Raw genomic sequence first — 27,277 nt, 5'->3', positions numbered from 1 at the left:
GCCCCCAAATCACACAGGCTCCAACGTGTGAAGATCCAATTGTCAATAACGTCCTATTGAACAAGCCTTGATCTCAAGGGCATACAAGTCTAATGAAGTGAGTAGTGATAGTCCTCTCTAAGAGCTGTGTACCATCTAGCCGGGAATTAAAAGGCGTACGTAGATTAACTTCTTCGAGGCTCAGTCACCTCGAACTCTTCAAGTTCGTTATCTTCCTCGCATGGCTCAGGCCCTTGGCGGGGCTGCTGGTCGTGAAGCAAGCTTTCGCCAGCAGCTGCATTTAGCTGCGCAGCCATCAGTGCCCTAAATCTCGAGTCTTCTCGCGCAACCTAGGGAACCGAGAGTTGCATCATTAGAGCGGTGAAAAGGAAACCATAACGGGGTCAACTGACCAACTCGCGGAATGTCCCTGATTCGGTGATACGGCCATCTAGGTGGATACAAATAGCCCGTGAATAGCAGACAGGAAAAACAGCCGTGAATAGCCTACCTTCCAGTACGACGATCCGCTGAGCTCGCGCGATGGTCGACAAACGATGCGCCACAAAGAGGCAGGTTGTTTGACGAGAGCGAAGGATTTTGTCAATGGCATCATTGACCTATTAACCGGAGAGTACAATCAGAGGCAATTCCCAACGCAAGGGCGATGGTTGTCTTACCCTTCGCTCCGAGGTAGCATCCAAGGCACTGGTTGCCTCGTCAAGAGCCAGTATGCGGGGCTTCTTGAGAAGGGCACGAGCAATAGCAAGGCGCTGCCTCTGGCCGCCACTAAGACTTAATCGGCTGACTGCGGACAAGAACCGTCAGTACTAATAGCCAAGTCGATGACGAAGGGGGCACCTACTCTCGGTATCAAACCCGTTGGGCATGCCCCATACAAACTCGCAGTTTGCTTCCCTGGCGGCAGCTTCTATCTCTTCTCTTGTTGCATCTGGGTTACCGTATGCAATGTTGGACGCGATGGTCCCTGTGAAAAGAACTGGATCCTGCGGAACAATGCCAATGGTATTTCGCCACGAGGTGGTGGAGAATTCACGAATATCTGAAAAGGCTTGAGAGGACCGCTGGGATGGTAATGAGAAAGACGCACCTCGGCCGTCAAACGTGATCTTCCCTTGCACTGGGTCGTAGTACCTGAGCAGCAACGAGTGGATTGAAGACTTCCCTCCACCGCTCTCCCCTACAATAGCCACCGTCTCCCCAACATTGACGTCAAGGGAGAATTCTCTCAGAATCTCCACACCTTTCCGGCTGGGATAATGGAAACGGACGTTCTCAAACCTAATGACACCTGGTTTTGGGGGGACCTCATCTCCGCCGGTATGTGGAATTGCTGGAGTCCGATCTAGGACCTCAAAGACACGAACACCCGCTCCAATGGCTCGCATGATAGAAGACTGTTGGTGCCATTGGCGTCAGAAGTGCACCCAAATCATGGATAACGGAGAGCGCTCACAAAGAAGGACCTGAAATGAGGGTGAGCGAATGAGGTTCCAAATGGCAATGTTAGGAGACCTACGTCAGCATCTGGAGACCGCTTCCAACATAGACGGTGTACAGAAGTAGACTTGTTAGATCTCCGACGGAAATTTCTCCACGGGAGACGAGGGTACCACCTAACCTCGGAGAACGATGAAAACTTGGTAGGAAAGAGCAAGAAAGTCGTCGCTTACCGTAACCGAGAAGGCATAGGATTGTAACGTTTCCGCTCCATCCAGTACTTCCAAAGAAGATACCACTGGCGATGGCTTCACGCCTGGCGAGGGTGAGGACCCTAGTGATCTTCTCGTGGAATTTCTGTTGTTCTTGAGGAACCGCGTTGTATGCTTGGACTGTCCGAAGAGCCGAGAGTGATTCGTTCGCGACCTTGCACCTTGGTCAACGCACATCCACCATACAATCTTTTCGAGCGAGTACCTTGGTCATTTCACCAACAGCCTCTTGGGTCTGGTTCGACAGCTTCTTCAGGTATCTACCATAGAACACCTATTTGCATGAGTACACAGTCATGCAGAGATAGGAAGAACATACAGCTCCCAGAGAAACCGGAGGGACAACGCCCAGCATCAACAAGGTGAGCGTAGGAGAAACGTAAATCATGGCACCCACTAGAGGGAGCAGAGGTTAGTCGGAGTTCTTCGCAGAAGGGGAAGGAACATACAGCCCACTCCAGACATTACAATTGCGCGGAGACCGTCCGAGAGATTCTGGGTCACGCTTGAACGGAAGTGAGTCCATGATATAAATCAAACTGGCCTGCCTGCTAACCTTTCTCCAACAATGCTGGTATCCACGCTGAGACGACTCAGAACGTCCCCCTCCCCCTTCTCCACGTATTCAACTTCTTGACGGAGTGCTGCACCATACGTCCGTTCCCGTAGCCGAGCGACTATTCTCTGACCGGAGAGTCTCATTATGATAGAGCGACCCGCGTTGGCAGCGGCTCCTGCAGTGAAGAGGAACAGTAAGGCGCCCGAAGCTTGCCAGAGGGAAAGACCAAAAGGTATTTGCTGTGTTTAGGTGGTATCCATGAGTGAAGTAGACCCAGAGTACGGTGGTATATGACTTACTGGATTTGGAGATGCAAAGAAGTCTATTAGCTTGCCGATAGTAAATGGTACGCTCATAGACACCGCAGATGATACAAGCAAGAGTCCAATCGCAATTAACAAAGGCTTCTTTTCCGGTTTCGCCAGCGATACAATCTTCCGGAACGATGAGACGTTTTGTGTCGAATCCCCCTTGGAAAAGAGGCGTGAGGGCAGGAACCGAAGGAGCAGTGGTTTCTTCGTTGGAGGTTCCACATTTGTCGCCTTCGTCGTTGTCGTCGGGTTGTTACTTGTGCTAGAGTTCCACCTGCACGAGTTAATCCCCAGAACATCCGTCGTTGACTTGCTACCGGGTCTCCACTGGACTCGTAGTCGATACTCCGATCTTGACTCGGGACCTGGAACGCGACATAGCAGACTGTAATGGGCCTTTTGCTGAAGACCAAGCCTATGGGCTGTGGCCAGTTGTCGAGAACATGTCCTGGGCCATATTCCCAGCATACTGCCAGGAAATTAGCGAGTCACTGTGATGATGATGAGGGCGCCTTTTCACTCGACAAGTTGCTTGTCGGCCAACTCTGACGTCGATTTCGGATCGCGACACATTTCCCACACTTCCCAGCCCGGAGTGGCACGGTCACGTGTCAAAGGATCTCATCTTATCTTATCTGTCAGTTAGCCGGAACTCAACTTGATCGGCTCGACGGCTTCCAATTCAGATGTCACCCGACTTGAAGGCAGTCATAAACCCCTGATCTTCAACGGTGACCGCAACTTGACTTCTTGAACCATGACCACCACGGCATCCACCAGTTACAAAGAGGAATGGCTTACTGGGCCGCAGTCCACCCAGTTCTATACCAGGACCTACCTTCCTCCGGGTGAAGCGTCACCGAAGGCAGTAATCGTCTTCGTGCATGGCTTTGCCGAACATATCGGTCGCTACACGCATTTCCACCCTTGGTTGGCCCAGAGGGGCATTGCAGTCTTCGCCTTTGATCAGCGTGGGTATGGTTTGACTGCTCAAGATACGACTGGGAGGAAGAGCAAGACGAGTGCGTATGGGAAGACTTGTTGGAAGGACCAGATGGGGGATATTGACTGGGCATTGAAGCATGCGAGGAATCTCTTCCCAGGCATTCCCATCTTCCTCATGGGTCACTCTATGGTATGTTCATTGCCGTCTATCTTCAGTTCAATGCACTAACGCTTGGGTAGGGTGGCGCAGAAGCTCTAGGATTCCCCATTGAGACCTCCTCGTCATACAAAGATGGTTTAGCGCTCGTGACCGCCGTTATTTCAACTAGCCCGCTCATTGCGCAGACGAGTCCTGCTCCTTCCCTCATGAAATGGCTCGGAAGCATGGCGAGCGTCCTACTGCCTAACACACTCATTCCAGCCGACGTGAACGCAGATGTAGGTGTTAACTTGTGAGGATGCTCATGTTCGTGCTGACGAGTTCAACGGTTGGCTTTCAGGACCTGTGTCATGATTCCGAGGTCAACGCTGCGTACCTCAAGGACCCACTTGTCAAGCAACAGGGGTCTTTGAAGGGTATCTCTGACATGTTGAGCAAGGTCTGTTGTCCAACTTACTCGTGTCGTCATATCTCGATCCTTACCTCGTGTCTTTCAGGGCGAAGCGCTGCGCAAGGAATTGTATAAAAACTGGCCGCCAGCACTTCCTGTTCTCATTGTCCATGGCAATGAAGACAAGGTACTCACTCGACCTCACTCACCGTATCAACGTTTACTAACTTGCACACCCAGGTAACGTGTTGTAAAGCCTCTAAGGAATTCTACGAAGCAATCCCTGCCACAAATAAGAAGTTTGAGCTGTTCGAGGTGAGTATCACATGCTTTACCTTGTTCTTCTGCCGGTTTGCTCAACCACTCCGTGTCACTCGCAGGGGGGCTTCCACGAACTCCAAAACGAACCGGACGGTGTCAAAGAGAAACTCGTTGAGCAAATCGTCAACTTTGTGGAGGAAACGGTCCCGACTGCGCAAGTCTCCGGGGGAGGTGGTTCTGATGCCAGTGTCCCCAAGGCCAGCCTCTAAGTTCCTTCACATTACGATCTTCCACGCCAATTATGCCTATCTTTACGACTTTAATACGTGTGCACTTTACATGGGCCAGATTACGGTGTTAATCCTTGTACTTATACTGAACTTCTGTCCTGCCTCTGTCCCAGATCGTCAATGTTTTCGCATATATTACCCATTAAATCTAGCAGTAATCGTCTAAATAGAGGTTCCCGTGGTTGAGTAGGGGTGTGGCGCATGTGCCATAGCTAGTTCTAGGAACGTGACAGCAGCTGGGCATACCAGGGGGTTTTCGCAGGCTTGACCTCGGGTTTCGGCATCTCCTTGATGAACCTCGAGGTATCCAGCCGTTCGCCCTTGGACCACTTATCCACGGCTTTGACCAAGCTCTCCTCGAGGTACCGCATCACCATTGATTCTTTCTTCCAGACTCCTGTTGTCCAAATCGCCAGAGGCCCGCTAGCTGTGGCAGCACCGGTGCTATCAGACGCTGCTTCGGATTTCTTCTCTTCTGAAGATGAAAAAGAGGATTTGAGGGCAGGCGGGCTCCATTTTCTTTCTGAGGACTTCCGGATACGATTAGCCATGATCACGTCTGTGAAGATACGGTCCCCGACAACGATGAGTTCGTGGCTCTTCACTGGGTTGGGCAGTGAAGCAAAGTAGGACCGAATTACTGATATGCAGGAGTAGGCGGGCTTGAAGGCGCTGTGGACTAGAACTGGGACGCGGAGGTGATGGGAGACGGATTCGGCCTGTCGATGCAGAGAGGTGAGCGACTGAAAGGTAATGGAAGCGAGGGCAGACTCGCCTGAATTCCGCCTGCGTCGAGATATGTCCCAGCAGAATTGCTAACAATAACGACGTTACCGTCGCCAAAGGTTTCCAAGCATTCTTTCCAGGCTTCCTGGATTTCGTTCAGTCCAGTTCAATCCGTCATGCGCCTTGCCTCGTACCTGTAGTTCTGGGACGAGTGTATCCTTGTGAGGTATTGTCTGGTGAAGAACGAGTGAATTAACGTTCTCGGAAGATTGTCTGAGTCCCTTACCAGACAATTGTCCTTGTCAAATACAGCTCCGCGGTATCCAGCTTTCTTAAGTGCCCGGAAGTCCAGGTGGCGGATATCTTGCTGAAGAGAGCTTCATTAGAACCAGTTCAACTGAGAGGGGATATGCGACGTACCTTTGACAGAAATATGAGGAAGTACCAGTCTAGGATAAAAGATCAACTGAAAGGGCGCCAGCAGCCCAGGAATATTCAGCGGCATCGCGGTAAGCGCTGGCCAACACAGCGGACGAGCAGAGCAGAAGCAGAAAAGGCTCGGGGGTATTAACCCGACAAAGGATCCATTTCCCACGGGTGCACTGGCAGTGACTGGTAAACTCATCTAGCAACAACATCCATCTATTCACCTCAACGCTCAAACACAACCGACGACAATGAGCGACTTCCTCTCGCGCGAGGCCAATCTCTTCGGCGGTGAATTTGGTGGCACGAGCAACACCAGCGGTGCGGGTGGCGACGAAATCGACTTTGAGCGCGCTGCGTCAGCGTTCCCTGATATCTCGTTGGACGGCGATATCCCTTCTGTTCCTGTTCCTTCCCAGACGACCCAGTCGAATAGTGGTGGAGGATTCTCGTTTGATAGCTTCGATGCGCCTAGTGATACCGGGAATGTGAGGGTTACGGGCGATGATGAATTGGAGAAGTTCGAGAACCAATTCCCTGAATTGGAGGTTCCACAGGTGAGTAGAAGATGCAGGCTATATGGTTTATCGGATGTTCAGTGTGGATTGTGGACGACGTTCATGTTATCTATGGTCGAGTTCGTTTATGTCGAATGGAAACTGATTTTGTTCATTTATAGCAAACCTCTCCTCCCCCCTCTGCCCCGACCTTCGCGCCACGACCGCAGCCATCAGCGCTGGCATCCACCCCTATCTTGACCCAGCAAATTGAGGAAGAGGAACCTCAAGTCATTCGGTTAGTAGTACCCACCAACTGTGACCTCGGATTCGCCTAATTGAGTTATCTAAAGGGAATGGAGAGAAAAGCAACAAGCGGAAATCCAAGCTCGCGAGGAAGCCGCTAAAGCGCGTCGTCAAGAGACTATCTCAAAGGCTGAACGCTCCATTGATGAATTCTATGAGGAGTATGCTAAGAAGAAGGAGAGGAACATCCGGGAGAACAAGTGCGTTTCGCGAACTTTGATATTTTTTAATTGGCACTAACCGCCGTTATGCAGGGATACTGAAGCGGAATTCCTTGCCAACCAAACCTCTTCGTTAGCCACTGGCACGACCTGGGAGCGTATTTGTGACCTCATTGACCTCCAGAACTCGCAGAGCAAAACCCTGGCCCGCACTGGTGCCGGTACTACGGATTTGACACGCTTCAAGGAGGTGTTGTTGCGATTGAAGAGGGAGGGAGACAATGCGCCGGGCGCAGCTGGATATTAGACGTCTGTGGTTATCGTCCCTTAATAATTGCCTTTCTTGCTTCTCGACTTTTTAATTGCTATTGGTTCTCGTTGATCGAATGGGGGCAAGCAATCGCGAAAACAGGCATTGGGGTATAGTACACACAACGGTGGATCCTTCCTTTTCTCTCCGTTCGGATTCAGCGACTATTTCTGATTGGTGTAGGAGGTGGTCGACGAGGATGTATCTGGCCCTGGCTTCATCTTCAAGCACCAATCCATCAAGCAAGGCTCGGTCAACGCAATGAGTGTCGAAGGGCTGACGGGGCGGATGATGGGAAGAATCTTCGTTCGTCGCTGAAGTTCGACATTCTGTTTCATGGATGTCGATAAAATGTCCTTTGGTTGGAGCGTCAACCTGGACTTGTTGGAAGCAGCAGCTAATCGACTGTGTTCAGCGTCAAGGAACATTTCCAGGGCATAAATCTGAACCTAGATGTTGCCTCTGAAATGCGACGTATTCTCCATGGGGTTGGGACCGTTGGGTGTACAAGGGTCGTGAAGACGGGAAACAACCAGAAGAGACTGTCGGCGCTTGGACAGATGACAACGACTTCAAGTGGTAGAAGTTGAGTATATGCGCTTAAATTGCATCCCTGTCAGAACACCTAAGTATACCTGAGGCGCTGGGTGAAAAGCAGGGGGTCCATTGTGCATCCGAGCGCGATACTGAGCATAGGATCTTGGGTCGACAGTCGCAGGGAAAGAGATTCTGGGTGCAGGATTCTGCCTTTGCAAGTAGCTCTGTACGCCATATCTGTGTTCTTTAGACTTCGAAGAAGCGCCCAGAAGTAGCAAATTCTGTGCAGCGCGAATCTGAGCCTCAGAACGATCGTCCATAGTCGCTGTAGCAGAACAAGAAATATATTCGAGTTTCGCGTGAATTTCCTGGAATTTATCGCGAACTGATGGCAACCACGTGTATTGATGGATGCCTCTGCAGACGTCCACCAGGAGAACCGCGGCCTGCCTCAAATGTCGCCATGGAATTCCTCAACCAAACCTATGTCGCACTTCGAGGGCCAACGGGCCAGGTCCAAACACCAGCGGACACCATCGGACGCCTCAGCGACCGACTTTCACCAGCAACACTACTAGCAGATCGACGCGCAGCGGTTCTCTCTCTCAAGGGTCTTTCGCGCGAGTGGAAAGAGGAAGTAGGGGCTCGTGCTCTCACAGGCCTCATCGATGTCCTTGCAAGCGATGCAGAGGTCGATGCAGACATTGGCAAAGCGGTATTGGAGACGCTGAACCTCCTGTGCGATACCGAGGACACCGGGAACAACGCCAAAGCTTTGGGATTCAAACACACTGATATCGTCCTTGCCAACGAACGAGCTACTCATGTGTTGTTTGGGCTGCTGAAGGATAACAACTTTTACAACCGATTCTCGTCGTTGCAGTTCCTGTCGACTTTGTTGCAGAATCGGAGGCAGTTGGTGCAAGGGTACTTCTTGACAGCTCCTGTTGGTCCTGGAAGTATTATCGGTGTCCTCGATGATAAACGGGAGATTGTTCGAAACGGTTAGGACTTGTATTCTGACGCGCATTGACCGATAATCTAACATTGTTTTAGAAGCGATTTCTGTCATCCAAAGCCTACTTGCCCAAAGCTCTGAAATCCAAAAGGTCCTCGCCTTCGAAGGAGCGTTTGAGAAGTTCTTCAATATCATCACGCAGGAGGGGGGAATCGAGGGTGGTGTCGTTGCTAACGGTGCCTTGGCATGTGTGGATGGGCTGCTGCGATTTAACTCGTCCAACCAGGTGCGTATCAAGTTTCCACGCAGAACCCCTACTTTCAGCTGACCAGACTTCCAGAGCTACTTCAAGGAAACCCCTCTCTTCCCAGTCGTCAGCCACCTTCTACAATATCCCTTGTCTCTTAAGCTATCAGATCCAGCACCGCAGGAGTTTGCGCTCCAATTCTGGGATGACCAGAAACTGGCAAACGCCGCTCTCGTCGTCGGCATTTTGGGAATCTTCGTGAATTCGAAGAGTACTGGACTCGGTAAGATTCATGTAGGCGTGTCGGGAAAAAGCGACTGAATCTCCATGCAGAAGTGACCTCTTTCTCGCGATGCTTTTTGGAAATTGCATTGGCGTCTAATGCTCCGACACGATTGAAGATCCAGGTTCGTATAGGTTTCCATTCCATATCGGCATTTAATTTAGAATCATTTCAGGCTCTCCATCTCCTACCTCCGAGCATCAACTTCGCGCTGTCGGAGGTCGTCATCACCCCGTACATGCCTGTTCCTGAAACAAACGGGGAAGAGTGGGACAGGCTAGAACCCGCGTCAATTCTTGACGTTCTTGTTGAGTTGGCCCTACATGGAGAATACAATGGCTTGGATGGTGGGAAGCGCACCAAAGAGGGACTAGAGCTTCGCACTTCCGCCGCTTCTGTCTTTGAGGTAACGCTGCCTTCACATTACCCGAGTCTGCTGTGAGCTAACCTCTTGGGGCAGAACTTTGTTCGTAAGGAAGAAGTTAGGCTAGCCATCATGCAGGGTATGGCACCTCCGCCGGGACAACGTATGTCACCATTTACACTTCCATGTTGAGACTTTGTATCTGAAATTTGGGCCGCAGAAGCAACGAAACCTATCACACCATTGATGCATGCACTCACGCTATCCTTGACCTCTCCGGCAGCGCTAGAGCCTGGAAACGTCACTGCTACTCAAATGGCGAATTTCCTATTTGCGCACCTCCTGCGCTCTTCCCCGCAGGCCAAATCCATTGCGCGTTCGATAATGCCGCAACCAGCTCCGCCCCCAGGCACATCTAATTCTGCCTTTTTCGTGCCCGCTGATGGGGGACCTCCGCCTCCCCCGCCTGAAGTTGAGGACGACGAGCCCCCGCAGAGTTTGCTTCAGACCTTGAGCGAGAACTTGTCCCTAGCTTTGTTGGCTCGCTCGAGACCAGATACTTCGGACAAGGAGCTCCGCGAATGGGATCGACTGGTCGTTGCGTATATCTCCCTACTCTCCCAATGGCTCTGGGAAGAGCCTGGGTCTGTACGAGATTTCCTAGAAGCCGGTGGACTGAGTGTGGTGCGTAGTCTTCGCTTTAATTGAGCATTGTCTGCGCAAGGACTAATTGCTTCTATTTCTGAACATCTGTAACAGCTGGTGGAAGGCATTAACCAAGCCTCGGAAGTTGACGCCTTTGTGCCAGGCCTGTGCGCCTTCCTTTTGGGTATTTGCTATGAATTCAATCGTGAACCTGGAGAGATCACAAGGTACGCTTCAGATATCGACCATGTCCCCTCCGCGGCTTTCTGTACACTTCCTCAGCTACTATTGGGGATACTAATGCCGCTTTCTATTTCCCAACAGACATACAATCCACCCTATCCTAGGCCGCCTTGGAGTCGACAGCTTGATTGGACAACTAACGCGCTTCCGTGAAGATGACCGATTTAGGTCTGTAGGACCAGACCATATCGTGTTATCGTCACCCCATTCTGTGGGCACCGTGGCTGGACCAGGTGACGCCGTTCGGTCGGACGAAGCTGAAGTATGGTTTGACTGGGCATTTGTGGATTTCTGGAAATCAAACTACTGTGGGTACTCCTGTGTTCCTTCCTTCCTCTTCTCGTTACAACATTTCTTTCTTCTCTTTCTGTTCGGCACGTCCTGGTCTGTGTCATGCTGACAGTCGCGAAATGCAACTTTCTGTCTGTGCGGTTTCGTTCTTACCCATTGTGTAGATTCCGTTCAGCGGGCATTTTCCACCGATCCAGACCAACTGTCAACTTCGTCTACTGGTATGTTTTTGACGACTCCATTCTTGGATCGGTGACTGACTATGACAATGCTCGGTTTTCGCATTCTCTTGTTCCTTTGACATTCCACTTCCACGCGATAGGCCCCAGTGCAGAATCCGCCATGCTCATCGCCTCCCTGCGAGACGTCATCCGGAAGCAATCAGAAGAAATGGAAACTTTACGCAAACAGTTGCAGGACATTTCAACGAGTTCCCAAAAGCAGGTCAGTGAAGCACCCACATCAGCGCATCATTCTGTGCACCCGCTTTACTGACCATTTGCTCTGTCTGTCACCTCACTGCCTATCCATCAACGCCCTGCTTCTGCACCCACAACTGTTTGGGGGTACAATTAAAATTCACGATATCTTTGTGGACGTGGATACGGTGTTTACATGATACAGATTGCTGATATTCAAAATCAACTTACGGAGGCTCAAGCACAAGCTCGGAATTCGGAAGAGAAGCGGAAGGAGGTGGAGAAGGAGCAGGAAGATCTGTTGGTGCTGTTGGATGAAGTTACGAGTAAGAGAACGAGGGATAAGGCCAGGCTACGTGAGGCTGGGATGGAGGTTTCATCGGATGACGATGATGACGATGACGAAGACGACGAGTAGAACAGAGGCAGAGGGACGACCTATTATTGTCGCTGAAAGTGGCATCTTACTAGGATACCCCGGATTTCCCTCTGATCTCCCGTAGCATTTGACATGTTCTAATTACATTTTGCAAATCCTAACCTGGCACAGTGTCGACTTGCTGGGGTTCCAACACACGGAGAATAACACCTGTCGCTTAACCCACCCGCTCCTAATCGGCGGTCTCGTGGCTCTGTTTGGCAGTAGAAAGCCAAGCGGAGAAAGCGACGTATCAGGAATAGATTGCTTGTAGGGTACCGATAGCCGACAATGCTGGAACCATATATGATGGATAATGAGTGGTATGGGATGTGTACTAGTACAAATGAAGATTCCTGAAGAAGAAGAGGGGAGAAATAAAGGTTCGTGAGTATCGAGTAATTACGTTGCATAACCTGGATGGGGTTCGTGAGGAGTACAGCGGAGAGTAAGAGAGGAACAAAAAAGATCGCTAGCACGACGGATGGATTGATTAGTGGCTGCTCCCGGAAGCGTCCCTGTCCTTTCTCCAGGCGTCCATTAGGGACTCCCGAATCTGAGAGTTGCATAGAGCTGTTGCAAATCGAATCACCCGTTGGATATCTTTGAAATCGCTTGCCAGTCCTAAACTGACTCGAACGATTCCCAGCTCTCGTCCCACCCTGCGCTCGAATTCCTGTAGCGTGACACCTGGGTACAGTTGCGACATATCGTCGATGGCTCCTAAAATAGAAGAAGTCCCCCCAGGGTTACACACACAGCCTGTTCTGAGCGAGATGTTTTGTTTCGATGCCGTATATTCGATGAAGGAGTTTGGTATCATGACGCCTGCCGGCTGGAGAGAGGCGATTTCAGTTCCAAGTATCTAAAAAAAGCACCGATACACTTACATCGAAGAACAAGAACGAAACCATAAATCCTGTTTCCGCCCGCTCGCCGATAGTCATTACCCGACGAGAGGGGATTTTCGAATAAATCTGAACGAGCGGGGCGCCGTTGACGTCGTGTCTCAGGCGGGTTAAAGACGAGATGAGATAGTGCAACAGGCAGGAAAGTCGTAGCGGAAGGAAGGGCATATAGGCCGTCAAAAACCGGAGACCGTCTACGATCGCAGGTAACGTAAGATAGTTGATAGTACCATCCTGATCGCACGAGGATGTCAGTTATAATTGTTGAAACATGACGCTGCCGACGGAGACTAACCTCAAATTGTTCGTGTTCCTCTTTCGACAAGGTGACCAGGTTTCCTGGGACTTGGACGATGTTGACTGTGCCCCCAGAGAACCATGGTCGCTTTAGTTCTGCCAGAAAAGAGCGCTTCACGATAAGCGCCCCAACGCCTGTAGGGAACCCAAACATCTTGTAGAATGACACGGCCATGGCATCCACCGGATGTTCTGCCAGGGAGAATGATGTTGTTGGGACCAACGCGGCTGCATCGAGGATCACATGGTATCCCAAAGATTTTGCATATTCAGCGATGGAAAGTGGCATCTTGGTATTTGTCACATTCGACTGAGCTGTGAGCGCGAATAGGCTAGGAGTTAACTCCCTATTTCGAGGTCGATGTCGTAGGAGCGTGTTCTAAGTATATGATAATCACCACATTCAACAATCAGTTTCAATTCAAAATCAGAGTTTGTTACTAACCTTTGCCACCGCAATATCAAAGCCGCCCGTTGACAGTGATGGGATGTACGCGCATCGGGCACCCCGGTAAGTCGCAAATTCACGGATGCCGTTGACCTGGAGAGCGTAGGTGTTAGACGGTCGAGAGAATGAGAGGCGTGCATGATGACTTACGCTGTTGTGAGAGTCCATCGCCAGGACATAGGAGCTACCTCCAAGGAAAGGGTAGGATTCCCCGATCAGTTTTAACGAGGCTGTCGTGTTGGCCGTGAAGATAACGGTATACTCTGGCGGAGCCTGGAAGAAGGCGAGCACAGCCTGTCGGGCTTCGTTGGCGCAATCCAACGATAGCTTGGAGCTTGAGGGCCAGGGTGAGTTACATATATGAGATGAAGCGACGTATAGAGCCAACCTGTTGCTGACAGAATGGGTATTCCCTAAGATCGAGTTATTCAGAAACTCCGCGTGGACCCTGACGAGGCTTTCTGGATACAACGAGGCACCCATATAGTCCACATAGGTCTCTTCATTCCGTTCGAGGCGTGAAAAGTCTGTTCGTCGCAGTGTATCGAGAATCCATGTAAGGCGATATTCTTTATGGATGTCAGCAACATTTCCCTGGGCCAGACTAGGGGACGAGGGGCCATACCAGGGTAGTCTCGGATGAATTCCTGGTACATGCTGTCGTTCTCCTCGTGGTTCAAGGGCTTGGGGATGGAGGTATATGCTAGGAATGAAACTGGCCGTGCATTCGTTGAGGCCGTCTCTGGAGCCTTCTGCCTCTGGAGGACAGGGCTTGTCCGCCCCTGGCGTTGTTTTTCGTCGACGACGAGAAGATCAGTATCTGGCCATGGCTCTATGCTGTGCGTCGATGAGGACGGTGAGGCGCATCTGAGGGAAGGCCTGGCGTGGGTTCGCTTTCGCCTGTGATCACGGTCCTTGGAGATGCGGTTCTGACTGTTGGCGGACGGAATATTGCCCATGGTTGGGAAGGGGAGGTGGGGTATCTACAGGGCGGTTATTGGGACGTTGTGGGCTGGTATCAGGGTATTTGTATGACCTACGTTAGTCCTGATTTGGGACGACAATCATGATTTCAAGTCAAGTCTGAAGCGGGACTAGTAATCGACCGTCTTCCGAGTCTGTCTGCATTCCAGTCAAACATCGAACAAACATTGCGTCCTCTGTCTTCCACCGCCCAACTCAGATCCGTCCATTTTTTCTCCTTCACCTCCATAATTTACCGGATTCAAGTGCCAGGCCACTGTCAGGCTCTGCCAGTCATTTGAGGTTATGTTACCTCATACTGTACAGACCCTTCACGGCATGGATCGCAGCTTTTGGGATACCATCGAGATCTAGCAGGATACCAGCCATAGCCAGGCCTTTGACACCCTTTGCAACATGTGCACGGTGAGATGCTTCCGGATTTCGATCACAGAACCAGGTGCAATCCTGAAGCTCCTTCCCGCCGAATCACCATTCAGTTTCGCCCAAATGTGTCGAGGGAAGGCTGTCCTGCTGATAAGTACGAATGAGAATCAGCACGCATTGGTGAGTCTGCATGGCTAATACCTGGAAAGGCGGCTATCTTTTCAACACCAAATCAACATTTCTCCTCGGAGCAGCGTCTGTGGGCGCTGTTGTTAGAAACGGCATCCTGACCCCGGTTTTGGACATCCTGAGGGCCGGACGAGTGCTGAAACGTTCTTACTGACATGGTGGTCGTCGCTGGCAAACCCTGGGCAACAGTTTGTCCAACGCGGTCAATCACTCTCCCAAACGAGGCAACAGCACCCGAGGGCATGATAGCGGACTTGCTGGCGACGGCTGTCGCGTCCACCAACCTCTCTTTGCCACCTTTGCAACCCGATAGCATGTAGAAGTCACTTTCGATACAGGTACGTTCGGCGAAGAAGAGGTTATTCCTGCTAGACGTGGCGCATTCCAGTTAGGAAATGCCCTTTCCAGCCGACAAGACGCCTGCTTGGCAGGTTGTGGAAATCGACCTTATTGGATTGCTTCTCCGCTCCTAAACTCCAAATCTGAATTGGAGCTTCGGTCCAATGCGCATCGAATCCTAGGCACTAGCAGTTTTACTGGCAACTGTGGACATCGCATGCAAGGGATATTCCCCTCCTCAAGCAGTGGGTGCCCCAGACACCAAATCTTTGCCTTCTCCACCCACGACCTTCACACACTAACGGATGTGTTTGTCTTTCCAATAGAAGGACATTCAGCCGAATCTGCGAGCAAATGTTTTAAAGCTAAAACGCAAGTAAGCTTTCGGCCATCTACAAAAACCGACAAGTTCGGGATTTCAGCCCAGCCGACCTCATCAGGACGGGTTTCACGGAGTGAGTATCATTGCGTACCTTGCGCCCTTTTCACTTTGTTTGCCCCACTGTGGCAGATTTCAGAATAGCGCGAGGAGAGGGAGCTTCGGGGAGAAAGACTATACGAATGCATCTGCCCTCAACCGGCCCCGTCGCAATAATCTGCATCAACCCTAATAGCCATATACACAAGCGATCTTCCATGCAAAATGAATAACAAAATCAAAATCAAAATGGCGCATACAAACCGTCTGTGGGTACATACCCTGAATCAGAACATATCATGATCATGCTATACGGAGACGGTCTGGTGACATTGTAACGAGATGGTGTATTCGGTTCTTTCCTGTGGGTAGTGTGTGAGGCGATAGGCCCGTCCGGTCCTTAGTGCTGTGTACAAGCAAGCATGTGCTTGAACAATAAAGCATCCCGCGAATGTGGCTATAGCGGCTGGTATGGTATGGCGAGTAAGGGAAGCGAAGCGAAGACTGTCACCGAGGGACTCCGTCAGCGTAAGTCAGGTTCTGTCATGTGTATTTCAGTGTATTCGGATTCTCTTCCTACCGATAACATATCTCGGATGTAGAAATTGGTGGGAGTTGGAGTAGGTCAGGAAACCGGCGAGAGAACGGAACCGTACTTTGGCCTTGAGGCCAACCAGCTGGGCAAGATCCCATGTCAGGAAATATACAAGGATGGAGTCCTGTCCTCTCCGTCCTTTAGACTCCTGCACTCTGTCAGGAATTCCGACATTGAGGCCAGTTCTCGAAACATAAACCTTAGATTCCGGAGAACTGGGTTAACGAGCAGGTAACTTAAAAGGGGTGCAGTGAAAGCATCATGGGGCTGGGCTGGACTTATACAACGCCGGAGACTATATGTACAGAGCGAAACGAATAGGCCTACTTTCAGATAAGATAAACGAGGGCAGCGGGAATAAGAATCAACGCGCCAAGGCCTACGCCCGATACTAGGAGACTTCTACCAAATGCGGCACTTTCTGATGCGTCCGTTTCGGAGGCATCCCCGTTAGGGGCAGTGACAGTGGAGAATCTCGAAGCCGCAGGCGAAGAGGCAATGTCCGTGCTAGAGGAAGGTTCAGTGCTGAGAACCTTGACATACGCAATATCAAAATAGGCGTTGGAGTAGTATCCGGGGTCTTGGATGACAAAATCCAGATAACATTGTCCTTCACAGGTGCGCCCGAAAATGTCAGGAGGGCGTGCAAAGTCTAAAAGAAGCTGTCAGTCGCGGATTTGTCGAAGGGGCTCAAGAAACTTACCACCACATAGGGTGATCGCAAATACAAGATTCTGTGGTCTGAAAAATCGGTTGATATCGCAGCCGGTGGCTGGCCAATGGCCCATTGGGGTGCCTAGAGTGGCTGTATCGATGCTTGTTGCTGTTGGAGTAATTGAACCTGGGATGTTGGCCCGGGAGAAGAACCAGATCCTGTTCGCAGAGAGTTAAGAAGATTAGACCTGGCCTCTTCATTCATGTACCGAAAGTAAAGAAAGGGCATTGAAATAAGAAAAACGTCACGAGATCCCTGTTTCCGCGAATTCAGTGACGAAGACGCTTCCCCCAGCTGCAGCGAAAGCAGGTCCATATGAAGCTGGGTCAGTGTTGGAAACGATACATCCCTCGTTGTTTGGTCCGTGACAGTCAGTGGATCGGACCTCTGTTGTGAGTTGGTTTGGCGATGTCTGAACGCAACCCGGTTCAGTGTGGAGACCCATTTGACTTCGCGTTTCCTGGTTAATGCCTTCGAAAATATCGATCTCCCTAAGAGAAGACAGTCTTGTCAGAATCAGATGGCCGCGAAAGCCTAGCGGTACGCACCCTCCTGCTGGCCAGTTGTCATCAGCGGCAGCCCAAGTCCACCTGAAGCAACCAATTCACTTAGTATCGACAGTCACAGAAGGGGTATTGGATATGGCCCGCCAGCTGGGCCAAACCGAGCACTAGTAAAGAATCGTCATGAGTAGGTAGCCGATGTGAGTTGCGTGGAAAGCACTAGTTACCCCATACGGAGCGTGGTGGATATCCGTAATGAACACGCTCCCAACAGGAAACGCGTCTTTACTGGTAATCCTAACAGCCTTTCGCTTCTCCATGTATGGGACCTCGGTGGTGTTGTCAACCTTGACGATCGCCCTATTTGTGTTGGGATCCACGTATGCCAGGCTTGAAGGCGTTCTGGCCTCTGAGGCGGAAATGAACCTGCAATGTGCGAAACCGAAACGCGATCAGCTGATGTACACTCGCCTCGGCATGCTGGACTGAATTATAATACAAACTTACTCTACATCACCATTGGTAAGATTGTCATCTGCGGATTTGCCTTTAGTGAAGCCGTTTAGGAGAGGAGACCACCGATCTGGACGTACGAGAACCATAAAAGTCCCAATCATTGAAAAAGGTGGATCCACTATATTCCTTCGTGACATGGTAGGTCACTGCTTGCGCGAGGCCAACCAGGGAAAGGAGCACGGATTTCTGCTTCCAGAGGATCGTCATGAGGGGAGTGAAGAAAGGCTACCTTGTAACGATGTCGAACAGCGTTTGGATGTTCAAATTTGCGAAAACAACCGGGGGAAGTCCGGGCCACTGGAAGCTCCTTATGTTTAATATTACCCATTGTCGCTGTTGCCCAGCCAGCGCCCATCTGAAAGTGATGTTCTCTTGGTTTCTTATCTTGTCATACTGTTTTACGACAGCCCAGGAGCGCCCAGGTTGCACACACAGATGCTTCGTATGTGAACTGCTGTTGAGGCCTTGGACTGCCAGAACATCAGAGGGTTCATACGGTAACAACGGAGACTCGGAGACTTGGCAATTGCGAGTGGGGTATGTGCGTTGCTTGTTAGAATGAAATGCTGGTGCTTAACTGCAAGGTATAAAGGCCGATCAAGTACTAGTATTCACATAGGGAAGGTTTCTATTTCCCTGACGCTGAAGTACTTCAGCAAATTCTCTCCTCGAAGATCGGCGACCTGGCATAGTTGAGTGATGGGCGAAGTCTTGGATTGAAAGCACGTACTTCCTGATCAAGGTGACGGAAGAGGACCTCTTTGAACCCGTCCAAACACTCTCGCAGTTCAGTGGGTGAATATTCCGAGGGTGATTCTGTCCACTTCTTGAGCAGTGCTTCAAGTTTGTCCAAGCCTGCCGGGAACACAGTTAGGGTAATATGTGAGAAATAATAGAAGAGACATACCGTCGTGGATATGGCTGTGGGATTTCAGGTGTTCACTATCGTGGTCCGGCGAGAACTGAGGCATTCTCTTCGCCAGTAGGGGGAAGAAGTGTCGCTCCTCGAGTGTGTGATGCAGAGTCAAATCTGGGTGAACAGTTCCGAGTGATATTCTATTACTGTCTGCTTCAAGCACGTACGATGGATGAAGCTCTTGCCCATTTCGAGGAAGACCGAGAGCGGCATGCCCACACGAGCATGGATATCTGCTAGCTGAAAGGGTCACGGTAAGGCGCTCAATGGTGTTGCTGACGAAGACTAATCACCTCATGAAGGGTGTTAACTGTCCGTCACGGTGTCAGTAGGGCGCTTCACTCGTTAATCGAACGTAAGTAGACGGACATTCCCTCTTGAAATACTGATGGAACTGATTCATCCGGTCACTCAACTAAAAGAAACAGATTAAGGACGATGTACGGTGAACACAGGGCAGAACTTACGTGGTTGAGCCTCTTCTCTTGTCGCAGCATTTCTTCTGGACTGCTAGTGGGGATCCGTGTCGACATGACTGCACTGCGAGTTTTAGGGGCTATAAGGTGATAGGCAAGTAACCTGGGTCTGAAACCAATCCGAAGCATTTATTGGGTCCCAAGCAAGTTCCCGCGTTGATCAATTTACATGGCCAAGGCAGTACTTATAGACAAATCGCTTTTGGGTTAGGCAGTGTGCTGACTTGGTGCTGACAGAGAACGACCAGAGTAAACCGTTCACCGAAGACGATGACAAGGCGCGCATTAGTCACGCATTTGTTTCCATCATGTTTGGACCGAATGGCTTTCGCAAACACGGAGCACCTGGCCGCCAACGGCGACGACGCCGTGTGCTGGTTGGAATGTCATGGCTTCACGTTCTGAGCTACGACGGTCGAGTGTTACGGACCAGGATCCTTATGAGCTAGAAAGGCTAGCAGAAGAACTCGAAACACGAGAAAAGCAGGGCGCGACGAAGATAAACTTCGATGACCTGGACGATTCAGAGGTTCCAACATTACCAGCCTATGTTCCCCTCTCGCACGAGAACCCATATCTAACGGCGGACAAATTCGATGTCGAAGAATTTCTTCGCTCGCGATCCTACACATCCCTACCTGACTTGCGAGCTGAACTACGAGAATATCTGGCAACTTTAAAGGAAGAACTGGTCAAGCTCATCAACGACGACTATGAAGCTTTCATCAGCCTCAGCACGGATTTGCGGGACGAAGGAGCGCGATTAGAGACGTTAAAGAGGCCATTGGACGGGATACGGAGGGAGATCTTAGTGAGAATGTTCGATGTAGAGTCCTGTGATCGAATTCTAATTCGTATTCAGGAATCCAAGAAGGAGTTGGACGCTATTCAGCAGAGTGTACAAGAGAAGCTCAAAAAGCGCGCCGTTCTTCGTGAGGAGAAGGTATTATTTATTACCAGTGCCTTGAGAACCAGTAATGTAATGGTTCAGCAAACAGGCTCTCCTGCAACTATTGCTCAAAATCTCGGATTCAGTCACTCGGCTGGAGAAGTTATTGGCAATATCCTCACCAGAGGAAGACGATGATCTTACCAGCTCCAAGTTGACGTTACAGTTGGGCAACGCTGAGGACCCTTCGGACGAAAAGTAAGGGTTAATCCTAATGACTACTGTGCGGGAGCTAATCATGCGCCAGGTTGCCCGCTAATCGCGCCAAACACCTTTCTCGAATCGCGACTGAATATACCCAGTTGTTATACCACACAGCTAAGGCTCGATCCGAGCAATGTGTATTCGTGAACGGGATCCAATGGGTTTGTGAGCGTTCTTCCAATCGACTTCGCTGGCCTCGCTGAAACTTCTCTAGAGAATTGACAGGATACACTCGACGCTATCCTCCGATCTCGACTCCCTGTTCTCAACAACGCTGTCATATATCACAGAAGGAAAGCCTGACACCAAACACACCGAACTCGAGCGGACGAAGTGGATTGCAGACTTGACGGAATGTCTTCGGACGTATGACCTCCTCGGTCTATGGACTGACGCGGAGGATATCATTCGAAGGCAAGTTGTGCGGAAGTTCGTTCGAAAGGCGAGTCGATGTTTTGTAAGTCCGTTAAACCTGGCTGACTCCGGTTCCCAGACGATATATCCTGGCGCACTTGATGCACCCCATTCACCTCTTGTCCCCCATACGCCCTTCCACCCAAACATCCCCGAGCCCCTACTTTCAGCCAGTTTCCCTGGTCCTCAAACCCCATACACCCCGTTTACAGCCTTTATTCCCAAACAAAGTCACCAGTTTGGACCACGGAGTCCGTTCCAAAAATCACAATCGTATCTTCTGGACGACACCACTGACAACCTGGCCCATCTGTACAACCAGATCCTCAGGTTTATCGAACGGGACGTCTGCTATCTTATGGACGCGGCGGAAAGCTTGAAGTCGAAATCTGTCAGCGGGGACAAGGCAGCAAACGCGGGCTTCTCGATCCTCGCCAATGTGGTCTGGGATGAGTTATCTCGGGCAATCCAAGATGAGATTGGTGGGTCTGTGTTTTCAGCGGGAAGACCAGATGAGTTCCGGAAGGTAAACCGCTGTTCAATGTACCGGGGAAACATTGTTGATAGCAAGTTCTAGCACTACGAAACCACCCAAGCCTTCATCCGTTCTCTGGAGCTGTTGGCACCTTCGATGAAAGCCGTGGAGGAACTACGTTCACACGAGTCCTACAGGATTTTCGAGAGGCGGTGGCAACTCCCAGTATACTTCCAATTACGGTGGAAAGAGATCATCGGGAAATTGGAAGAGTCACTGGCTGTCCAGAAGCTTGAACCGACCTACTCGAAAGGTAAAATTCCGGCCAAATAAGTCGCATTGCCTTGATTGACGATTCATCTAGAGATCAGTCCTTTCGTAACTCCCCAAGCTGCAGCAGCATGGATATCGATATCGGCTTGTTGGAGCGCACAAGTCTTCATTCCAGAACTATGTTCCCGGTTCTGGAGGTTAACACTACAGGTCTGTGCGAAGGCATGTGCTAATGGCATTCGGGAAACTCATCGTCCTTTGCAGATCATCAGCCGGTATTTTGTATGGCTTTCAAATTGCCTGGATGCCATCGACATCAAGCTTGCTTCTGAACTAAAGGTTGAGAATCCTTTCTGATATAGCCCGTGGTTCGTTTACTCATTGCTGCTCTTTAGACATCAGGAACATCGACACCCGCTGGAGGCGGAGAATCGTCAACCCCGGAAAGTTCGGCTGCGGATGACAATCTTCTTCGCCAGTATTCAGCGGCTATTGTGGATGTTCTTGCGATGGAGAAAATGGTTAGGACCGTTTGGGAACAGGAGATTCAATTGGTTTTGCCCGATGTAGAGGATGACGAGGACGCTAAACCGGAAGGTAAGTTCCCTTTTTTGCGTCTAGGCCCCCTTATTCATAGAAGCTGGGGCTGTTGGGTGTTGCAGATGCCCTGAACGCAGTGTTGTCCAAGCTTACAGAGAGGTTACCTTCTCTGTCAGCCATGATAATTAGCATTTTGACGCGGCGGTGCTGTGACGCGTTGCTCCCTATGAGGAGTATCCCTGCCCAGTTTAGAGCGATGACGAAGAAGCGGATGCCTACCGAACCCAGTCACTTTGTCCCCAATATTCTTCGCCCGGTTAAGCAGTTCTTTGGGATCGGAACGAGCGATGGCCCTGGTACTCAGATCAAGGACCGGTACTTGAAGGAGTACTCATCAGAGGTGTTCAATGCCATCACAACAAGGTTTATAGCCCCCATTGTATAGCTCGGGATTTGACTTCCTGACGACGACCTGGCGCAGATACATAAACTACCTGTCCTCCAAGAAGAAGACGGAGCAGTCTCTCAAACGACTCAAGCGGGGTACCACATTTTCCTTGTTTGGAAGCAGCAACGCATCGTCCAACCAAGAAGCGCAGGATGAAGAACGTATCCGGGCTCAGATGATTCTCGATGTGGAAGCATTCGGTAAAGACGCCCGCTCGCTTGGTGTGGCAGTTGACGACAATGAGCATTTCAAGATGCTCAAGGAGATGGTTTATGAGAGCGATGGTTAGTAACTGGTCTGCCTTTTCTTACCCGTCTTTGTTCACCTGGTTATTGCCATTCAAGTAGACGCAGCTTGAAGAGCCCGGTTGCAATGTCCATTTAAGGTATTAAATTAGTCTAATATATCCAGGATATCCGTTCCTCCACCGCTAAACTCAAGAAGAGACGGGTACAGCTGCCTCGATACATTCCTTGTGCGTGATGGACCCGGTGCGAGACACAACAATCTCGCTGAGGGATATTTGAACTGGCTGCGTCGACTTGCCCTTGGTCGAGAAACTTGGCAGTAGAGGGCGGCGACAGACTGTGCAAGTCCCACTTGACGGTGCCCACCCCTTCCTCTTCGCGACCGTGTAACGCGATATGTTCTCGAACAAATCCCTCTCCACCAAATGTTTTGTGATATTGAGCATGTCAGCATCCGAGCGGTACGATTCCAGCATACCTCCCAGAATGAGGCGGAATTCGGTGTAGTGTGTCCCAGTTGCTGTGGGTGTTGCGTCTACAAGGCGTTTGAAGAGGCGAGGGAATGATACCGCTTCGGTGGATGTGATGGATACCAACGCAGTGAACGTCGTCTGTACCAACGCGCGGAGCTGTGTGAGCACGCCTTGGAGTTGCTCTCCTTCAATGTCCAACCCACTCGATGACACCGATTGAACAGCGTGGATCTGACTGCTAAGCAGACCAAACCACATGTCCTCGAGCGGAACCTCCGATGGTTCGAGCGATTGGGAGTGTCCAAGACAGATATCCCTTCCAGTGATTCCGATCGCTTTCAACAGAGCAAGCTCCCGTGCAATAGCCGCCTGGGAAGACAAGGAACGAATGACACGTCGCGTAAGCTGTTGGTGATAACTCTCCGACTTGCGCAAAGCAGCCTGTGGTTCCTTTTTCCAATTCAACGCCCAAATGACCGTATCCCAAGCCTCGTTTTCCTCGCATATGTCGGTCACTTCCGACCAGTCCGAGATGGCGTTGGAGCTATCGAGTTGTTTGAGGACATCTACAACGTCAGTGGGGGCGAGCCGTGTTTGGAGGTCGATGAAAGTTCGGAGCATTGCATGGGGTAGTCGGGAAGGGTCAATTGCGCGTTTGGTGAATGGGATTTCGGTATCGCCCGAGTCCACGAAGAGTTGTTTGAGGTACATGAATTTGGCTTCCTCTACATCTTCGTGGAATTCGTTGGCGATCACTGACAGCGTCTCCTCATGCATCTGGGGTGCGTGGAGGTCGAGGAGGGCAGCTGTACTGGAGATGCCCATGCGGAGGAGGGTTGGTAGTGAGTCTGTAAGGACCTGGGACACTTCGGTTGGGAGTGATCGGTGGTTATGCCGTGCTGCACTCTTTAGGGTGGTGTCGATGTTGGTGAAGAGATCGGCAGGGTGCAGACTGTGGTCGTTAACGTAGGTGAGGAAGAGGGAGGGCCACTGGCGGTCCTGTCGGTACCATGTCCGCAGGATGCGGTAGAATCCAGCTTCTTCAAAGAGGGAAATGATCTGCTCGCTGTCGTGAGGGTTGTATACGGAGAGCAGGTACTCGGCGGCTAATTGCCGATCCTCCCGTGTTTTGGGATCAAGATCCTCAGCCAGGCCTATGAGGACGTTGTGAAGAATGGTGGGTGCGATGGGAAGGAATTGAGGGTATTTAGGGACGTTGCGTGCAATGAAGATGTTCACTAGTGTGACGTCCTCCGTCGTGAGCTCCTCGTCGCTCATAATCTCCAACAGTATCCGCACGATAATCAGACGATTCACATTTCGACTCTCATCGTTGAGGAAAGAATCTTCAAAGGCGATATCGAGCGAATGCAGGAATGCTTCAGAGTCGAAGCGGAGAAGCTGCCGAGCGTAGGGATAAGTAGGTTCCACCCCGCCTTCCTCGATGGCTGTTAGAACCAGTTTACCATCGTTGCCGGGAGGCCAGACGTTGGATCTGCCAAAGAAGAGGAAAGAGTAAAGAGATTTCTTGGCGGTGTTGGCTTCATCTTCAGGAAGTGGTTCTTCACTGGGGAACGACAGCCCGGAAAGGATGTTGGCGAGGTATGGGTATATCTTGTACGCATTTTGCGCAAGACTGTCGGGTGACTCGTCGTCACTGGGATTCGGATTCTCCAAACCCAACGACTCCGTCCTCCACAATTGGTAGATTCGGCGGATAAGACCCAGTAGTTCGACAACGGGTGCGACGTAGTCTTGCAATGCACGGGTATAGATGTAGATTAGGGCATCGTAGAGGCGGAACTTTTGACAGAGTTGGATGGTTTGATTGAGGTCGAGGCAGGCGGGATCCATGTGCCAGATGATACGTTCAACGTACTCTGGATGGCCGTCGACTTCATGTAGGGCGATGAGGCGCTGCGTTATCCGCGGAGGGACGTAGCGGATTTCGTTGTCGAGTATGAATGGCTCCAGTTGCCGCAGGTAAATGGTGGCTATACCACTGTCGTCGTATAGTTGGAACAGATCTTCGAACAGGAAATAGAAGTCATCGAGTGCGATGGCCGCGCGACAACAGGTAGAGACCAGGCCTTCGAACAGAGGGGTCCGGTCCACCCCTCCAGGTGTCCTGTGTGTCTCGTCTGTTAAGCGGTCTTCTGAGAAGGCATAAGTGGCCGAGGCAACCATCAGACTTCGCAGCTTGTCGCCAATGACGGTTTGACGAAGTTCCGGATCGTCTGGTAATCCGTTCCTATTCCCTGGTGCTTCGTTGGTGTAGTACGTGCGACAAAGTTCGATGGCTCCCAGGAAGTCGCCAGCTTCGACCAGCGAGAGAATCCTGTCCGCCCATGTTAACATGGTTCCTACCAACACCCTATCTCGAGCCTAATCCCGATTTCAGCAACGAGCTATAGAGATACATCACGGGCTTACCAGAAGGAACATTTTCCCTTTGTACACCCGCAGGCTATGCGCCGTATCAGCAGCAGCGTCCGAGTAAGACACAGACCCATTCGCAGTTCGATCGAGTGTCGGCGACATCAACGCTAGGCCGTCAAACTTGGCATGTTCAAGTATCCGAGAGAGTTGGATGTCGTAGACGACCATACTGCTTCGAGTAACAAGGACAATTTGCTGGAGAGACCATTAGTAGGAGGTCGTTCGAACGTAAAATGGGAACGTACGTTCGCGTGCAACCACTGCATGGCCGTAATCGTCTCCTCAGCCATATACCGGCCCACAACCTCATACCCAATCGTCCCAATATCAATTTCGTTCGTCTTGCCTGTTTTCAAACTCATTACGCGTTGCTTGAACCTCGCCTCCACAACCTTGATGATCCTCAGAGAATTCCCCCAACTGTATGCCAGTATAGGTTCGGTACCCTGTTCAACAGTACCGTCCTTCTGCTTCACTGACACGGCCTGGTTGCCGGTTGGTCCATTCGGAGACGGCCTCGCCACACTAGGGAACCACGCCAACGTCCCTTTCATACGTGACTTGGAGAGACGGCCTTCCTCTGGCTCACGGGGGATTTTGAACCATGTTTTGGGAGTCGGTTTAAGACCCACCACGACGAGTTTAGTTGGTGTAAGTAGAGCAACTACGTTGTATGCGTCGGTCGGGTGGGGGTTGGTACCTAGTGGGAGGGGCGCCATAGAGAGAACGACGTAGCGGACTTTGCGGTTGGCGGTTAGAGGAGCTGAGGGTGGACTTTGGAGGGCTTCTGGGGGAGGTATAGGTTCAGGATACTGCCCCAGTATCCTCAAAATATCAGCTGCCTCGACGAACAACATCTTCCCAAGTGAATGGTAGAATGCTAGCCCATGTTCATCCGCTGACACAAGGGCCGTGTGTCGTCCTGCGATGAAGCCGATACTGACGATCCTGGAACCTTGTAAATGACCTTCTTTCCGTCCTGTAGCCACAACGTCAAGTGTTGTGGGAGAGACTGAGCGGATGGGTGAGGTTGGTTTTCGCAAGTCGTAAAGTTGTATGTGGCCGTTGGCGTGCCCAGTTGCGACACAAGTGTGGTCATGAGATAATGCTAGAGCTGTAACGGGTCCCATCGTTTTGCCTGTCGAACAGTCAGTTTATACCGCCTCCCGCAAAAGACATGCAAGCAACCAACCTATAGACTCGTTCCCGCAAATAGCTTTCAAAGTCTGCTTGAAATCATACACGAGTACTCTGCCATCCTCCAATCCCAAACAAATCATCCCATTCGAGGCGATAACAGTTGGAGTACTGAATGTCGCCTTTCCAAGAACACTCGACGCTTTCTGAGAAGCCTTGGAGAATACCTGGTTTGTTATCGTGTGCAGTTCCGACCACCTGAAGACTTCTCGTTCCGAGATGGATGGCCGTTGACCGTTGGAGGGTGAACGAGAAAGTGGACTTGAACTCCTTCCGCGTAGGTTAGACACGGAGGAGGCTCGGGACATTGAGGAGAAGTGCGAGGGTGATGGGGAGGCGCCAATGAAGAGTCGTGAGGGGGAGGCGGAGAGGTCTTCGCGCTGGGAAGCGGGTGTTGAAGGTTCGGAAGGGGTATACGAACGAAGTCGCGAAACCGTTGGATGTAGATAGGACTTGTTCAGCTTTGCAGGTCGTAGTAAGAGCCCTG

At 50.9% G+C, this 27,277-nt stretch overlaps 11 protein-coding genes across 11 annotated transcripts; 4 read left to right on the top strand and 7 right to left on the bottom strand.

Annotated features, from left to right (window-relative positions):
• Positions 1-164: 164 nt before the first annotated feature.
• CC1G_06875 (ATP-binding cassette transporter) lies at positions 165-3,094 on the bottom strand (the record flags this gene model as incomplete). Its single annotated transcript, XM_001830557.2, has 14 exons — positions 2,571-3,094; positions 2,269-2,510; positions 2,162-2,217; positions 2,032-2,108; positions 1,888-1,986; positions 1,674-1,866; positions 1,520-1,616; positions 1,457-1,466; positions 1,091-1,397; positions 845-1,042; positions 660-787; positions 491-599; positions 393-430; positions 165-329 (listed from the first exon to the last, which is right to left on the bottom strand). Exons 1-14 carry the CDS (start codon positions 3,048-3,050, stop codon positions 165-167), a joined length of 2,199 nt encoding a protein of 732 aa, XP_001830609.2. The 5' UTR covers positions 3,051-3,094.
• Positions 3,095-3,339: 245 nt separating this feature from the next.
• Positions 3,340-4,608, top strand: CC1G_06874 (hypothetical protein; the record flags this gene model as incomplete). Its single annotated transcript, XM_001830556.1, has 6 exons — positions 3,340-3,717; positions 3,768-3,965; positions 4,028-4,126; positions 4,185-4,265; positions 4,319-4,393; positions 4,459-4,608. The coding sequence occupies 6 exons, from the start codon at positions 3,340-3,342 to the stop codon at positions 4,606-4,608; spliced, it is 981 nt and encodes a 326-aa protein (XP_001830608.1).
• A 239-nt stretch (positions 4,609-4,847) lies between these two features.
• Positions 4,848-5,860, bottom strand: CC1G_06873 (hypothetical protein; the record flags this gene model as incomplete). The annotated part of the gene is made up of 5 exons (XM_001830555.1): positions 4,848-5,348; positions 5,450-5,500; positions 5,550-5,588; positions 5,642-5,718; positions 5,776-5,860. The coding sequence occupies 5 exons, from the start codon at positions 5,858-5,860 to the stop codon at positions 4,848-4,850; spliced, it is 753 nt and encodes a 250-aa protein (XP_001830607.1).
• A 134-nt stretch (positions 5,861-5,994) lies between these two features.
• Positions 5,995-7,124, top strand: CC1G_06872 (clathrin light chain). The gene is made up of 4 exons (XM_001830554.2): positions 5,995-6,338; positions 6,461-6,576; positions 6,632-6,784; positions 6,839-7,124. Exons 1-4 carry the CDS (start codon positions 6,033-6,035, stop codon positions 7,050-7,052), a joined length of 789 nt encoding a protein of 262 aa, XP_001830606.1. The 5' UTR covers positions 5,995-6,032; the 3' UTR covers positions 7,053-7,124.
• Positions 7,125-7,219: 95 nt separating this feature from the next.
• Positions 7,220-7,483, bottom strand: CC1G_14235 (hypothetical protein; the record flags this gene model as incomplete). Its single annotated transcript, XM_002911658.1, has 1 exon — positions 7,220-7,483. The coding sequence occupies one exon, from the start codon at positions 7,481-7,483 to the stop codon at positions 7,220-7,222; it is 264 nt and encodes an 87-aa protein (XP_002911704.1).
• Positions 7,484-8,055: 572 nt separating this feature from the next.
• CC1G_06871 (hypothetical protein) lies at positions 8,056-11,460 on the top strand (the record flags this gene model as incomplete). The annotated part of the gene is made up of 12 exons (XM_001830553.2): positions 8,056-8,596; positions 8,649-8,836; positions 8,891-9,080; positions 9,131-9,204; positions 9,256-9,486; positions 9,541-9,607; positions 9,665-10,128; positions 10,204-10,316; positions 10,414-10,640; positions 10,788-10,844; positions 10,946-11,067; positions 11,248-11,460. The coding sequence occupies 12 exons, from the start codon at positions 8,056-8,058 to the stop codon at positions 11,458-11,460; spliced, it is 2,487 nt and encodes an 828-aa protein (XP_001830605.2).
• A 247-nt stretch (positions 11,461-11,707) lies between these two features.
• On the bottom strand, positions 11,708-14,179 carry CC1G_06870 (methyltransferase type 11). Its single transcript, XM_001830552.2, has 8 exons — positions 14,154-14,179; positions 13,739-14,096; positions 13,502-13,682; positions 13,264-13,447; positions 13,111-13,206; positions 12,664-13,044; positions 12,351-12,602; positions 11,708-12,295 (listed from the first exon to the last, which is right to left on the bottom strand). The coding sequence occupies exons 2-8, from the start codon at positions 14,070-14,072 to the stop codon at positions 11,954-11,956; spliced, it is 1,770 nt and encodes a 589-aa protein (XP_001830604.1). The 5' UTR covers positions 14,073-14,096; positions 14,154-14,179; the 3' UTR covers positions 11,708-11,953.
• Positions 14,180-16,333: 2,154 nt separating this feature from the next.
• CC1G_06868 (glycosyl hydrolase family 16) lies at positions 16,334-17,945 on the bottom strand (the record flags this gene model as incomplete). Its single annotated transcript, XM_001830550.2, has 7 exons — positions 16,334-16,656; positions 16,708-16,877; positions 16,968-17,210; positions 17,268-17,309; positions 17,457-17,648; positions 17,730-17,757; positions 17,816-17,945. 7 exons carry the CDS (start codon positions 17,943-17,945, stop codon positions 16,334-16,336), a joined length of 1,128 nt encoding a protein of 375 aa, XP_001830602.2.
• Positions 17,946-18,038: 93 nt separating this feature from the next.
• CC1G_06867 (hypothetical protein) lies at positions 18,039-19,264 on the bottom strand. The gene is made up of 7 exons (XM_001830549.2): positions 19,122-19,264; positions 19,024-19,069; positions 18,948-18,964; positions 18,822-18,894; positions 18,646-18,768; positions 18,469-18,593; positions 18,039-18,421 (listed from the first exon to the last, which is right to left on the bottom strand). The coding sequence occupies exons 1-7, from the start codon at positions 19,257-19,259 to the stop codon at positions 18,350-18,352; spliced, it is 594 nt and encodes a 197-aa protein (XP_001830601.2). The 5' UTR covers positions 19,260-19,264; the 3' UTR covers positions 18,039-18,349.
• A 254-nt stretch (positions 19,265-19,518) lies between these two features.
• CC1G_06866 (hypothetical protein) lies at positions 19,519-22,722 on the top strand (the record flags this gene model as incomplete). The annotated part of the gene is made up of 11 exons (XM_001830548.2): positions 19,519-19,941; positions 19,993-20,073; positions 20,129-20,277; positions 20,327-20,444; positions 20,498-20,740; positions 20,777-21,223; positions 21,275-21,485; positions 21,537-21,655; positions 21,841-22,042; positions 22,108-22,360; positions 22,431-22,722. The coding sequence occupies 11 exons, from the start codon at positions 19,519-19,521 to the stop codon at positions 22,720-22,722; spliced, it is 2,538 nt and encodes an 845-aa protein (XP_001830600.2).
• Positions 22,723-22,869: 147 nt separating this feature from the next.
• Positions 22,870-27,098, bottom strand: CC1G_06865 (lateendosome to vacuole transport-family protein; the record flags this gene model as incomplete). The annotated part of the gene is made up of 4 exons (XM_001830547.2): positions 22,870-25,539; positions 25,588-25,788; positions 25,839-26,731; positions 26,786-27,098. 4 exons carry the CDS (start codon positions 27,096-27,098, stop codon positions 22,870-22,872), a joined length of 4,077 nt encoding a protein of 1,358 aa, XP_001830599.2.
• Positions 27,099-27,277: the final 179 nt, after the last annotated feature.

The sequence above is a fragment of the Coprinopsis cinerea genome, assembly GCF_000182895.1.
Source record: "Coprinopsis cinerea okayama7#130 chromosome 3 map unlocalized cont3.3, whole genome shotgun sequence".
Taxonomy (NCBI): Eukaryota; Fungi; Basidiomycota; class Agaricomycetes; order Agaricales; family Psathyrellaceae; genus Coprinopsis; species Coprinopsis cinerea.
Note: the sequence above shows the minus strand (reverse complement) of the source record. Positions and strands in the feature narration are given on the sequence as shown.